Source organism: Rhinopithecus bieti, unplaced genomic scaffold, assembly GCF_001698545.2.
Source record: "Rhinopithecus bieti isolate Rb0 unplaced genomic scaffold, ASM169854v2 scaffold_21649, whole genome shotgun sequence".
Classification (NCBI taxonomy): domain Eukaryota; kingdom Metazoa; phylum Chordata; class Mammalia; order Primates; family Cercopithecidae; genus Rhinopithecus; species Rhinopithecus bieti.
This window is the reverse complement of record NW_016811584.1, coordinates 3,397,895-3,411,543: the sequence shown is the minus strand read 5'-3', so window position 1 is coordinate 3,411,543 and position 13,649 is coordinate 3,397,895. Positions and strand designations below refer to the sequence as shown.

Here is a 13,649-nt window from a genome sequence, read left to right as displayed (position 1 = left end):
AAAAAAAAAAAAAAAAAAAATGGTTCAGAGAGTAAATTTTATATTGTATTTTTTATAAAAATTTAAAATTTAAAATTAGGTCAGGCACAGTGGCTCGCACCTGTAATCCCAGCACTTTGGGAGGCCACTTGGGGCCAAGAGTTCAAGACTAGCCTGGGCAACATAGTGAGACCCTGTCTCTACAAAAAATTTAAAAATGAGCAGGGTGTGGTGGCATATGCCTGTTGTCCCAGCTACTCAACAGGCTGAGGCAGGAGGATCACCTGAGCCCAGGAGATTGAGACTGCACTGAGCCCTGTCATTGCACCACTGCACTCCAGCCTGGCAACAAAAAATCGCCTACCTCAAAAAAAAAAAAAATTAACATTAAAATTAAAAATTAAAAAAATTGGCTGGGTACAGTGGCTCATGCCTGTAATCCCAGCACTTTGGGAGGCCAAGGTGGTTGGATCACCTGAGGTCAGGAGTTCAAGACCAGCCTGACTAACATGATGAAACCCCGTCTCTACTAAAAATACAAAAATTAGCCAGGTGTGGTGGCACATGCTTGTAATCCCAGCTGGTCGGGAGGCAGAAGCAGAAGAATTGCTTGAACCCGGGAGGTGGAGGTTGAAGTGAGCCGAGATCACACCATTGTACTCCAGCCTGGGCAACAAGAGTGAGACTCTGTCTCAAAAGAAAAAAAAATTTTTTTTAATTATATAAAGCTTATTGGAACATACACGAATTCAACCAGTTATTATTTTATAACTTCACAGATATTTTCTTTGTGAGAGATTTATGTTCTGAATTTTACAAGATTAAACTTTCCAGCCTTCCCTGTTGGGAGACATTCCTAACAACAGCCCAGTTTGTTTCTGAGCCTATCATTTCTTTCTTGTTTTTTTTGAGACAGAGTCTCACTCTGTTCCCCAGGCTGGAGTGCACTGGCATGATCTCAGCTCACTGCAACCTCTGCCTCCATCATTTCTTTTTTTTTGAGACAGAGTCTCACTTTGTCACCCAGGCTGGAGTGCAGTAGTGTGATCTCAGTTCACTGCAACCTCTGCCTCCTGGGTCCAAGCAATTCTCCTGCTTTAGCCTCCCGAGTAGCTGGGATTACAGGCACCTGCCACTAAGGCTGGCTAATTTTTGTATTTTTAGTAGAGACAGGGTTTTGCCATGTTGGCCAGGCTGGTCTGGAACTCCTGACCTCAAATGATCCACCTGCCTCAGCCTCCCAAAGTGCTGGGATTACAGGCATGAGCCACCGCGCCTGGGCCATTTCTTAATTTATTAGCTTTTTAAACCATGAGTAGTCCAGTCCTGGAAAATAAGATCCCCAGATCATGTTGAACTTTTTATCTTCGTTATTCTGTAAAATTAAAAAAAAAAAAAAAAAAAAAAACTTGTAAGTAGGTAATACAGTCACATGGTTTAAAATCCCAAAGGTATAAAAGGGCACATACACAGTGAAAAGTCTCCTACCTACATCCATGGAGGAAACCAATGTTACCAGTCTCCTGTATATCTTTCCAGAAAGTCAGTGTACATACAGTAATTAATGTTGGATTTTAAAATCTTACTATCTTTGTTGCACAGGCTCTCTGGCTTAGGGGAAGAGCGAGGTCTAAATTCCTGAATCCTAGAGGCTGGACTGTCAGGGTTGGAGGAGAATATATTTATTGACAAGGCTGAAGAAATTTCCTAAGATGTTTCATTGAAGAAGATAATAATTTAAATGTTTTTTCTCTCCTACTGCAGATCCAAAGAAGCGATTACTGTCAGAATTCCTCTAACTTTCAAAACAGAACGGAGGAAAGCACCTCTCGCACTGACACAATCTTCTAACCCTTGGTTTTCTTTCTTTTTTTTTTTGTTTTCTAAATTTATTTTCATCCTAACAGTACTACATGTTCTTTTGGAATATAGAAAGGAGAGGGAGAATTACCTTTTATCTTCCCACCCAAATTTCACTCACAGTGAGCACTGCCAAGAGCCATGGCCCAGACAAGGAGTTTCTGTAGATGGCCTCAGTTGTCTAATGACAACAGACATACACTACTCACCAATTTTACACATGAGTACATGCAGACTCAAAGATTAAGTGCTTGCCCACAGGTCAGCAGCTCTCAACTGGGAGCAATTTTGCATACCACCCCCCAGGAGACATTTAGCAATGTCTGGAGACATTTTTGGTTGTCACAGTGCAGGAGAGGGGGCAAGGAGTATTGCTGGAATCTAGTGGTGAGGTCAGGGATGCTGCTTCACATCCTACCATGCATAGGCAACCCCCACAACAAAGAATCATCTGGCCCAAAACGTCAAATGCCGTGGGTTGAAAAACCCTGCTGTAGATAACAGCTAATATTATAAGAACAAAGTAAGATATCATTCTGTTTTTTTGGGTTCTGAAGCCCACTCTTTCCATCATAACACCACTGCTTCCCAGGAGAAGACTTCCTTCCAGGCTTGTTTCTAGATAGGTATGTTGTTTTACACATTATCTTATTTTTTTATACCTAAGAACAAATCTAAATCATTTTCCATATTACTACAATGTCTTTATCAATTTCACTTTTAATTATATTATCAAATAGATGTACCATAAATTATTAACCTAGCCCCTAATTGTAGGACATTTAGATTGTTTCTAAATTTTCCCTATTACATATCTTTTCTTTTTTTGGCTAAAAATACAGCTAACTTTCAAAGTCAACTTAGTTATGTCACAAACCAAAAAACAATATAATTGTCTTTACCTTAAACTGTGGTTTTTCAGAAGTGGTTAGTAAAACATCGCTGAATAATCTGTAAAGAAAAGAAACAAACAAAAATCTTTCTTGAACCAGGTGCACTCTCAGACTAGGATTAAAGCAGATTAAGACACCTTTAGCCCATGAGGTCTCCCTTCCCTGCACCACATCCTCCAGCCCCCGGCCCCATCCACCATTCCATGTTCATTAACAAATGCAAAGGGGTTTGCGAGTTACCCATTGTGACCCCCTTCCCACTGTGTTACTAGGATATCTGGGACAGCTGTGTATTAGAGGGGGTTTCCCCGCTATAGGCAATATTGCATTTTAAGAAATTACTTTTGCGAATGCTAATTTGCAAAATATCGCAAATAACATATGCAGTAGATATTTCTAAATAGAATAGTTTTCTGCTATTTTTCTTGCCTCAGAAGAGGATAAAATTTATTCTAGAGTTCAGTAACATAAAAATGTTCAAGTAGAAAGGAACTGTCCTGATTGGAATCTAACAGGAAAGTAATTTTCTTCTAAGTATTTCTCATACTTCATTTTAAAAAGCAGTCGCTTTTGAAGTAAATCAATTCTCTCTTCAAAAATATATTACTGGCCAGGCATGGTGGTTCATGTCTTGTAATCCCAGCACTCTGTGAGACTGAGGCAAGGGGATCACTTGAGGTCAGGAGTTCGAGACCAGAGTGGGCAGTGTGGTGAAACCCCATCGCTACTAAAAATACAAAAATTAGCCAGGTGTGGTGGTGCGTGCCTATAGTCCCAGCTACTTGGGAGGCTAAGGCAGGAGAATCCCTGGAACCCAGGAGGCAGAGGCTGCAGCGAGCCAAGATTGCACCACTGCACTCCAGCCTGGGCAACAGAGGAAGACTCCGTCTCAAAAAAAATAATAAAAGGTATGTTATTACAAAAAAGTAAACAACAGACACTGGGTCTACTTAGGGGGAGGGGTGGGGAGAGGAGCAGAAATAATAACTATTGTGTACTGGGCTTAATAGCTGGATGATGAAGTTTGTACAACAAACCCCCATGACATGTGTTTACCTATGTAGCAAACTTTTGCATGTACCCACAAACCTAAAAGTTAAAAATAAAAATAATAAAAAATGATTAAAAAATTACCCATGTGACCAAAAAAAGTATATTAAAAACAATAGCATGAGCCAGGTACAGTAGCTCACACCTGTAATCTCAGTACTTTGGGAGGCTGAGGCAGGCGGATCACCTGAGGTCAGGAGTTCAAGATCAGCCTGGACAACATGGTGAAACTCTGTTTCTGCTAAAAATACAAAAATTAGCCAGGCATGGTGGTGCGCACCTGTAGTTCCAGCTACTCGGGAAGCTGAGGCAAGAGAATCACTTGAACCCGGGAGGCGGAGGTTGCAGTGAGCCAAGATCACGCCACTGCACTCCAGCCTGGGCAACAGAACGAGACTTTACCTAAAAAAAAAAAAAAAAAGAAAAAGAAAAGAAGAGAAAAAAACAATAGCATGAACTGGGTGACTGGGCACAGTGGCATGCGCCTCTAGTTCCAGCTACTCCAGAGCTAGAGGTGGGAGGATGCTTTGAGCTCAGGAGTTTAAGACCAGCCTGCATAACACAGCAAGACTCTCAAAAAGAAGGAGGGGGAGAGGGAAGGGAAGGGGAAGGGGAGTGAAAAAAAGAAAAAGGGGAGGGAGGGGAGGGGAGGGGAAGTGGAGGGGAGCGAGGGAGGGGAGAGGAGAGGGGAAGGGAGAGACGGAGAGAGGAAAGAGGGAAAGCATGAACAACTCTGAACTGCTGGGTAAAACAGGTCAAAGAATAGAAATGGTTGCTTGGGTAGCACCCAAACAGCTATAAGTGAGTCTTTCTTTGAATATGCGTCCTGCCCCTCCCCTACTTTTTAAAGAGATGGAGTTTTGTTATGTTGTCCAGGCTGCCCCAGAAGTCCTGGGCTCAATCAATCCTCCCACCTTGGCCTCCTGAGTAGCTGGAACTATAGGCATGTGCCAGTATGTCTGGCTGAATATCCTGCACCCCCACTTTGTTTTATTTTTTATTTTATTTTATTTTTTTGAGACGGAGTCTCGCTCTGTCACCCAGGCTGGAGTGCAGTGGCACGCTCCAGAGCCAGCTCTGCCTCCCGGGTAGCTGGGACTACAGACGCCCACCATCACGCCCGGCTAATTTTTTGTATTTTTAGTAGAGACAGGGTTTCACCGTGTTAGCCAGCATGGTCTCGATCTCCTGACCTCGTGATCCGCCCGCCTTGGCCTCCTAAAGTGCTGGGATTATAGGCATGAGCCACCATGCCCACCCCTCACTTTGTTTTATTTATGAGACAGGGTCTCACTCTGTCATCTAGGCTGGAGTGCAGTGCACATTCACGGCTCACTGCAACCTCGAATTCCTAGGCTCAAGCGATTCTACCACCTCAGCCTTCCAAGTAGCTGGGATTATTACATGGTGCACAGCACCATGCCTAGCTAATTTTGTTGTTGTTGTTGTATTTTTTGTAGAGACGGGGTTTTGCCATGTTGGCCAAGCTGGTCTTCAACTCCTGAGCTCAAGTGATCCACCCGCCTCAGCCTCCCAAACTGCCGGGATTACAGGTGTGAGCCACCGCGCCCAGCTACATTACTCTTTTTTAAAGATGGGAACTTCATCACAAGCAGAAATGACAGGATTAGCTTTCCCCACAGGGCTCCTCAGGGCCGTCTGTCCCTCAGCCACACATCTGTTTACTTCCAGAGGACACATTTTAATTGAACATGGTTTACACCTGTCCAAGAGCTCTTTTCATGGCTGAAGCCCACATGGTGGAAAGACTTAGATGAAGAAAAAATGTTTGGATTCACTTAAGGACTGGAAGACTGAGAGAAAGATGTAAGAACTTTGGAATGGGGAATGTAAACGCAAACTCAAGTAAATTAACCTGTATACAGGGTATTTCCTAAGTACAAGTGCATTTTGCTAGAAAAGTTTGTGTGAAAGTTTGTTTTCCAAACTGGGTCTGTTTTTCCACATGCACATTGTTTGCTTTGTTTTGAGATGGAGTCTCGCTCTGTCGCCCAGGCTGGAGTGCAGTGGTGAGATCTTGGCTCACTGCAACCTCTGCAAACTCCCCAGTTCAAGTGATTGCAAACTTGGCTCACTGCAAACTCCGCAGTTCAAGTGATTCTTCTGCCTCAGCCTCCCGAGCAGCTGGGATATCAGGAGTGTGCCACCACGCCCAGCTAATTTTTTATATTTTCTTAGTAGAGACAGGGTTTCACCACACGTTGGCCAGGATGGTCTCAAACTCCTGACCTCAAGTGATCCACCTGCCTCAGCCTCCCAAAGTGCTGGGATTATAGGTGTGAGCCACTGCCCGGCCCACATTATTACATTATTATTAATGGTTGTGGTTTGGCGACAGATGCTTCAGTGTCTGTGGAACAGCAGAATGTCACATCCACGGGGCAGGGGCTTGGTTTCCTCTTTTCATCACAGTGCCTAGGACAGCAGCTGGCCTCCAGAAGGCCCTCTCTAAACACTTGTGGAAAGAATGAACCAGGAACCTGAATTTATCTCTGCCTTCTCCGAACTCTGGCTGCATGCATTTCAAGCCGTCCCCTCTGCCTTGTTTCCCCATATTATTGTTTCCAAAGTATATCTGTTATAAAATAAGCTGATGCAGACAAAGCACCAGATACACTGCATGGTGTGTGATGTTCAAAAAAGATCAGCTGGTTCAGTAGTAAGCATAACTAACACTTAATGAGCACATATTAAGTGCCGGGTCCCTTCTGGGAATCACCTTATTAAATCCTCCCAACTACCTTCTGAGGTGGGAACTGCTATTATCATTCCCATTTCACAGTTCACAAAACTCTACTTCCAAAGGTTAGGAAACTTGTCCAAGGTCACCCAGGTAGAAGTGGTGAAGCTGGAATCCACCTCCAAGTCTGTCCGACCCCAGGCACACCCTTCTTAACCACTCTGCTGCCTCTCCATGAAAGAACAGAAAATGCAACTGAAGGGAAGGCCCCAAAGCACTATTTCAGCTGCCCTGGTTATCTATGCATAACCCAGTTTCAGAGAAAATGTCTTCTGAGCTCCAAGACCCTAGAACAGTGCCTGGTATGTGCTAGAGTTTAATAAATAGTACCCAGTCAGTAAATTCACAAGCAAAAGCATGGGTACTCAGAGACATATTACCCTCCTCCTGGAGTGCAGACCCTTCAAGGCCCTGTGACTTGTGAACTATGCACAGCTGGGGGCCAAATGGTTTGCTGATGCAGGGTCAGAATGGAGCCACTTGAGAGGACCCTCCTTCAGTATTTCCTAAGCTGGGGGCTGCGACATGTACACACACCCAATGCTAATGTACGTACACACAATGCTAACATTGAGTGAGGAGATACACGTGAAAATGACACAGATGTTAAAGTACAGCCATCAGACCAGGAGAGCAGAGAGGTCACAAAGGGTCAGGACATCATGCTGCAAGTGCCCATCAGCAAGCAGGCCACGCCAACACTGCAGGGACCGCAAGAGTCTTTACTACAGTACCAGGGGCTTGGACACGGTGGTCTGGTGTTCAACATAGTTATCAAGATTACAACCAACGCATATGATTGACTTACGGCATCTGTAAGAGCCGGGAGACGGTAGGCATGCCATTTTTACAGGCTTCACAAGACAGCGTAGACTCCAACACGGCCACTTGAAATGAACAGATACACATTTTAGTTCCACAGAACACGCTGGCAAATCCACTTGCTGATGAAAAGTTTGACACCACTTTGCAATAACTGTCTGCGGGCTGATCAGGACAGTGTCAAAACTCTTCACACACAGACAGATGGCATATGTGGGGAGGGGGAATGTTGGCAACATTGGCATTACCGATGACTCAAAAGAAATGGTTTAGCAACTACATGCTGACAGAAAGCTAAACATATTTCAAAGATAATTGGAGGAAGGATTCAAGATACCATTCATAAAAGTGTTTGTTCTCTTGAAAGAGATGTAAACACTACACAGAAGTAAAATTCTGAACTTGAAAGACATTTTGCTGCTTGCCTGCTTTTCATCAAAACCAGCACACAAAATGCCAATTGTTGATATCTAATCATCCAACATCTTGGATGCTATTAACAGGAGCAGCCAGATTTTTCTACCCACAGGTCACTGTTCAGCTTCAGCGGTTCAAATTCAACACAATAGTCCCAGGGCCTGTTCTCTTGAATTGCCTCTTTTGACACAGTAACGCTTGGTGAAGGGTGGACTTGCATATCTCCAAGGCACAGGGGTCCAAGAGCTACCCTGCCTTCCCCCCTCTCTGCTCCAGCTGTGAGTGCCAGCCTGGCTGTGGAGGGGATGAAAGGGTCCTGGATGAGTCTGTACCAGTTCCTGCATCTCTCCTTCCTAAAGGTGCTCTCACTTGTCCTCCAGCTCCCCTCGGCCCCCGCAGGAAATGCTGTAAGAGCTCCTGGATCCAATTTGTCTGGGTGTCTGCATTCCTGCCTGCCTGCCCTAGGTCTGGGCCTGCTAGGCTCTTATCTACTAGGCTTCTGGTCTATGGCTTGCTTGTTTTGTTTTGTTTTTGTTTGAGGCAGAGTCGTGCTGTGTCGCCCAGGCTGGAGTGCACTGGTGCAATCTCGGCTCACTGCAACCTCCATCTCCCAAGAGGCGGGTTCAAGCAATTCTCGTGCCTCAGTCTCCCAAAAAGCTGGGATTACAGGCATACACCTCCATGCCCAACTAATTTTTGTATTTTTAGTAGAGATGGGATTTCATTATGTTGGCCAGGCTGGTCTCGAACTCCTGACCTCATGTGATCCACCCGCCTCAGCCTTCCAAAGTGCTGGGATTACAGGTGTGAGCCACCATGCCTGGCCTCTCTTGTTTCTTACAAGTCTCACTTCAGCCTTGATCTGATGTCTGACGCCTGCCTGAGTCCTCGAAACTGGCTTCAAGTTGCCTGGCTCTGGCTTCTGCATCACACTCATACAGGCCATACTTCTCTTTACATTCTCCTGCTTCCAAAGCTCTAAAGCATTTTACGAAAACTTCCCAGAAATTTCAGATAGCCTGACAAATGGACAAGCCACCTGAATTTTCACAGAAGTGTATTTAAATAAACCACTCAAATTTGGTCTACTTTTAAATTGGGTAAGAATTTCTGGCTGTGGAGGACAGCAACTTCCTCTGGGTCTTTCCTGGACTCTGAAAAGGGGATGAGTGGCTCTGCACACTACCAGGGCCCAGAAGACCCTTCCCAACCCCATACTGACCCACAGCCATGGACGGGGCAGGAGGGAAGGAGTCCACAGGCACCGAGTCTGGCGGTCGTCCATAAGTCATTTCATACAGTAAGTGGCCAAAGCAGTGAACATCCACACTTTCCAATGTCTGTGGAAGAAAGAGCAGCAGTGTGTTCACCCTTCACTTTGGCTTTGTGGACCCCCATGCTCCTGCCCCAAGCCTCCTCAGAGAAACAAAGCCCAGGGACAGCCCTGCTCCTCACTGGTAATGTAAATACAACTCCAAAGCCTTTTGTAAAACCTCATGAGGTATCCCAAAGGTCTTGGTCCGACCCTCCACAGTTTTCCAATCAGTGAGTCCACCTCCCTCCTTACCCAACCGCCATTTCAACTCAGCCTCCCAGAGATACAGCAATGCTCTGAGGGCTGATGGGCAAGGCCTGTCCCAACTGTACCTTTCACTACTTGGTGCCTATTTCCCACATGAGCAGATCATGGGGATAACTGACACCTAAAACTGAACCTGCTATTTCAATACTTTAGCAACTTACATTGATTTTCCTGAATTGTGAAAAATAAGATCGGTAGAGGGAAGGCAGGCCCAATAAGGAATTCTCAAGGTCTAGCAGCCGGCAAGTGTCCCCATCGAGCATCACGTTGGAGGCGTGAAGATGCCCATAAGGGAATCCTTTGTCATGAAGAAACTTCAGTACCTATTAAAGCATATGGGAAAGTTACATTTTCCCCCCAACTCATTCAGATATAAGACAAGTTAAACTTTGTTTTTTAGTCAATATATTTTGAAGCAAAACCAAACAGGTCACTGGGAAGATTCCTGAAGAAAATTGGCACCTTTACCCATTTGTTTGGAAAAGGAAGTGAAGCTGAATACTTTCCAGTTTTGAGGCTGTGAGATGCAACATCAGTTCTTTCTTTCCCCAAAAGAATAGAGAACCAGCCTGCATATGCTTGGAATTAATAACTCTGACGCCAAAAGGCTCTGCTTTAAGCACTTTCTGATTCCAATCAGCCAGCTCTCTTCAGGGCAAAGTCTTAATCCTCCTGCATAGATGAGTGAGGCTATCATATAAGTGCTTCTGTCAGTAATTCAGAAAAAGGGGTTGAACTAGAAAACATCTCTAGTTCAGTCTCTCCTCCAAATATATTTAGCTGTTTATTAATAGGAACACACAACAGGATCCCAGAAAAAGCAGTAAATCTTTCAGCTGCCATGTAAATAATCAGTGGCTTACCCAGTAAGAGAGATGCCTAGATATAGCCCTGCAATGTCCTGGTGAACTAGAGCAGTGATAGCCAAGTGGGGTGCCCAGAGTAATTCACTAAGGACTAGAAGAAAATATTACAACTTTTCTTCCTAGTTGTTTGTAAAAATATTATTTTTTAACTTATAATATACAAAATATATTATTAGTATGCTCTCTCCATCCAAAAAAAATAATATATATACACACATACACATACATGTATGTGTGTAGTAGTACACGCATATAATTTATAGTTAAATAGACATAACATTGGGATATTAAATTGGTTATTACTGATAAGGTTGCATAATCCCAGAAGCTTGGAGAATACTGATCTAGAGGGTGATGTTGGAAAGGCTTCTTGCTGTTGGTTATACTTCTGCAAGGGAGCCATATGGCTATGTATATGACATAACAAAATAAAAAATCTTGGCACAGGAATAAAAAGCAACCAAAGATAATATAAAAGTTGGTATCAGGCCGGGCGTGGTGGCTCACACCTGTAATCCCAGCCCTTTGGGAGGCTGAGGCGGGCGGATCACAAGGTCAGGAGATCGAGACCATCCTGGCTAACACGGTGAAACCCCGTCTCTGCTAAAAATACAAAAAATTAGCCTGGCGCAGTGGCGGGCGCCTGTGGTCCCACTTACTCGGGAGGCTGAGGCAGGAGAATGGCGTGGGCCCGGGAGGTGGAGCTTGCAGTGAGCCGAGATCACGCCACTGCACTCCAGCCTGGGCGACAGAGCAAGACTCCGTCTCAAAAAAAAAAAAAAAAAAAAAAGTTGGTATCCACACAGTAAAGTTCTTAAAACTCAGACACTAAATTGCAACAGCTAAAGCTTTAAGAATTTTGTAGACCTAAGTGACTGTTGCCTTAGTCTCAAATATTTGCTTGTTGAGGCAAAATATGACAATGCAATCAGTTTATAAGTAATCAGACAACTTAAGTGATTTTGGATATGACTTAAGAACTTTTCCAGGTGAATAATGCAATTTTGGATGAAATTTGAATGCAACTTAAACAAAAGTACCTCTTACCTCTAATATTTGCCGTCCATATGTTTTTATTTGCTGGAGTTCCAGGCCCTGAATCTTCTTAGGGTTGCAGTACTTCTTTAGAAACGGGTCTTTTGGTTTTGACTTTGGAAAAGAACAAAGAACACATAAGAAAGCAGCAGAGAGGCCAATATCTGCACACAGACTCCCTGACCAGGCAGGATTCTACAGAGGCTAGGGGTACCAGAGATGGCCAGCTGCAAGATGTGAATTTTTAAAATACAACAGTCTGTGTTGTTGATAGAAAGAGGCTGACCCGGATTCCATCCCTTCTCTAGCCCAGTGAAGATGTGCCTGGTCTTACCCGCAGCAGACCCCAAAGTCTTGCATATTGTTCGAATTCTTCAGTACTGCTTTGTTAAGTGCAAAACACAAACTTAAAAACTGACCTAAGAGAGCAGCTTGCAATGTAATGGACATAATTATTAAATGTTCAACCTTTCCTCATGTGGGAAAAGGAATGCTCTTTAACCAAACTAGGTAGAGTTTTATTGCATGAATAAAATAAATTCCAAATAAAATTGAAACTAACATCAAATCCTCAGGGCCTAGCCTCTGGAGTCTTAGAGACTAAGTATCAATAATAGGTTCTAAAGGAACTTGAGAATTCCTTATGACCATGAACTTGCACAGGTACCTTGTAGATCAGATCCTTCAACGTTCCCTTTTCATTAAACATCCTAATTAGCAACGCTGAGGATTCATTAGCTGTGGCAAAGGTAACTCGATAGATGTAAGGGTGCTGTCAAAACAAAAAAGAAATTCACATTGATTTGTATCAGGATCTAGGTCCTTCTAAATCCAGAATCTGGTTATGCAGAGTCAAGTACTACTGTGGTGGTGCAGTTGTATATGAATGTAGTGATATTCCCTGAACACATGGCATTTTCAAGTCATTCAGTGACCAGCTAGTTCCTCCTTCTTCAGATGGAGGAAGGGACATAAACTGTAGGAACAAAGGAAAACAGGAAACAGATAATGGATGTGGTAAACTCTACAAGTGAAGGGGTCCTGTTTGGTGTGTGCACTCTCACGGCTCAGGCAAAAGTGTGGTGGAAGACAATGTCCAAGTTTTGAGGATAACAGTGTTAATATCCTGTCTCTGTAAGTCAGTAAAGAATACAGCCAAATCTCAGAACTGCCAAATGGAGACCAGGATCAATGTGTCTTTGTTCACAGCTTTGCCTAACATTCCAAATGCACTGCTGTTTGGGTGCCAAGCCAAGAAGCATGATAGCCAGAAAACAGGCAAAAGTAGCATCTTCTGGAATCTCAGCCCTTTCCACAGTAGCTGGCATGAATCTTCTTACCCTTCTATAGAATTTTGCAACATAAAGATTCACAGTGTCCTCAGATGAGGAAACTGACATTAAGCAACTAGGGTGGAGAAAAGACAAATTTTAATGTGTGAAAGGAAAGTGCTTTTTCCCTGGAATTCTGGTTACATGAAACAAGCTGGGTCCAGACAGGTATTACAATGCTCATTAGCTCAAAGGAGTATCATGAAAATTTAAACCCATGGGAGCTGAGCTATGCAGGGATTTTGGAGGCTGGCATGCAGTAGGTTGGGGGGTAGAAAGGTATACCCAGGAAAATATAGTAATTGATCATGAAGTTCTCCTGATTATCACATCAGAATGGTTGCTGCTGACTTTTTAACAGCTTTGTTGAGATATAATTCACATACCATTACTATTCACATATTTAAACTGTACAAGTCAATGATTTTCAGTATATTCAGTTATGCAACTATCATACAATCTAATTATAGAACATTTTCAACACCCCAAAAGAAACACAATGGGTAGAATAAAAATCCTTGAGTACATACTCATACAAATTTTTTAAACAGGGAGAAGAGAAGCTCTTTAGAGTAGAATGCCAACTAATAAATAAATACAGAAGAAATAATACAGTTAGAAAATCACATTAAATGCCAAAATGCTAGTGAGCTTGATAAAGAACAGAATATGTAGTCTCACAATATCTCCTTACACACTGGTTATTAATTATAGGTATTTATCTTAAAAAATTAAGGATGGGTATAATGTTTAGCAAAATTGTTCCCTATGGCTTTTTTTTTTTTTTTTTTAAATAAGAGCAAAAGCTGGAGGTGATCTAAATGTCAATGGAAGATTGAGTAAACTAAGGTATAGCCAATGATAATTCTATACAGACCATAATAATGATGCTATATTTATTGACAACCAAAGATGCTCACGGTTTGACAACTAAAGATGCTCATGGTACACCATTAATGAAAAAAATCAGGTTTTAAAGCACTACATATATAATTTACTTTTTTTATCACAAAAATTCTTAAAAAGTAACAACTGAATATTTTGGTTCTGTCA

The 13,649-nt window shown here is 43.0% G+C and overlaps 1 protein-coding gene across 9 annotated transcripts in view; it reads right to left on the bottom strand.

Moving 5' to 3' along the window:
* The window catches only part of PXK (PX domain containing serine/threonine kinase like), a 110,844-nt gene that overhangs the window by 25,139 nt on the left and 72,056 nt on the right, over positions 1–13,649 (bottom strand). For all 9 annotated transcript variants that reach the window (XM_017894163.1, XM_017894165.1, XM_017894166.1 and 6 more), the window contains 6 exons: positions 11,933–12,037; positions 11,278–11,379; positions 9,526–9,687; positions 9,005–9,122; positions 7,352–7,430; positions 2,742–2,790 (listed from right to left, as the gene is read on the bottom strand). In XM_017894163.1, the coding sequence (XP_017749652.1) occupies positions 2,742–2,790; positions 7,352–7,430; positions 9,005–9,122; positions 9,526–9,687; positions 11,278–11,379; positions 11,933–12,037 (615 nt within the window). The remainder of the gene's footprint in view (positions 1–2,741; positions 2,791–7,351; positions 7,431–9,004; positions 9,123–9,525; positions 9,688–11,277; positions 11,380–11,932; positions 12,038–13,649) is intronic.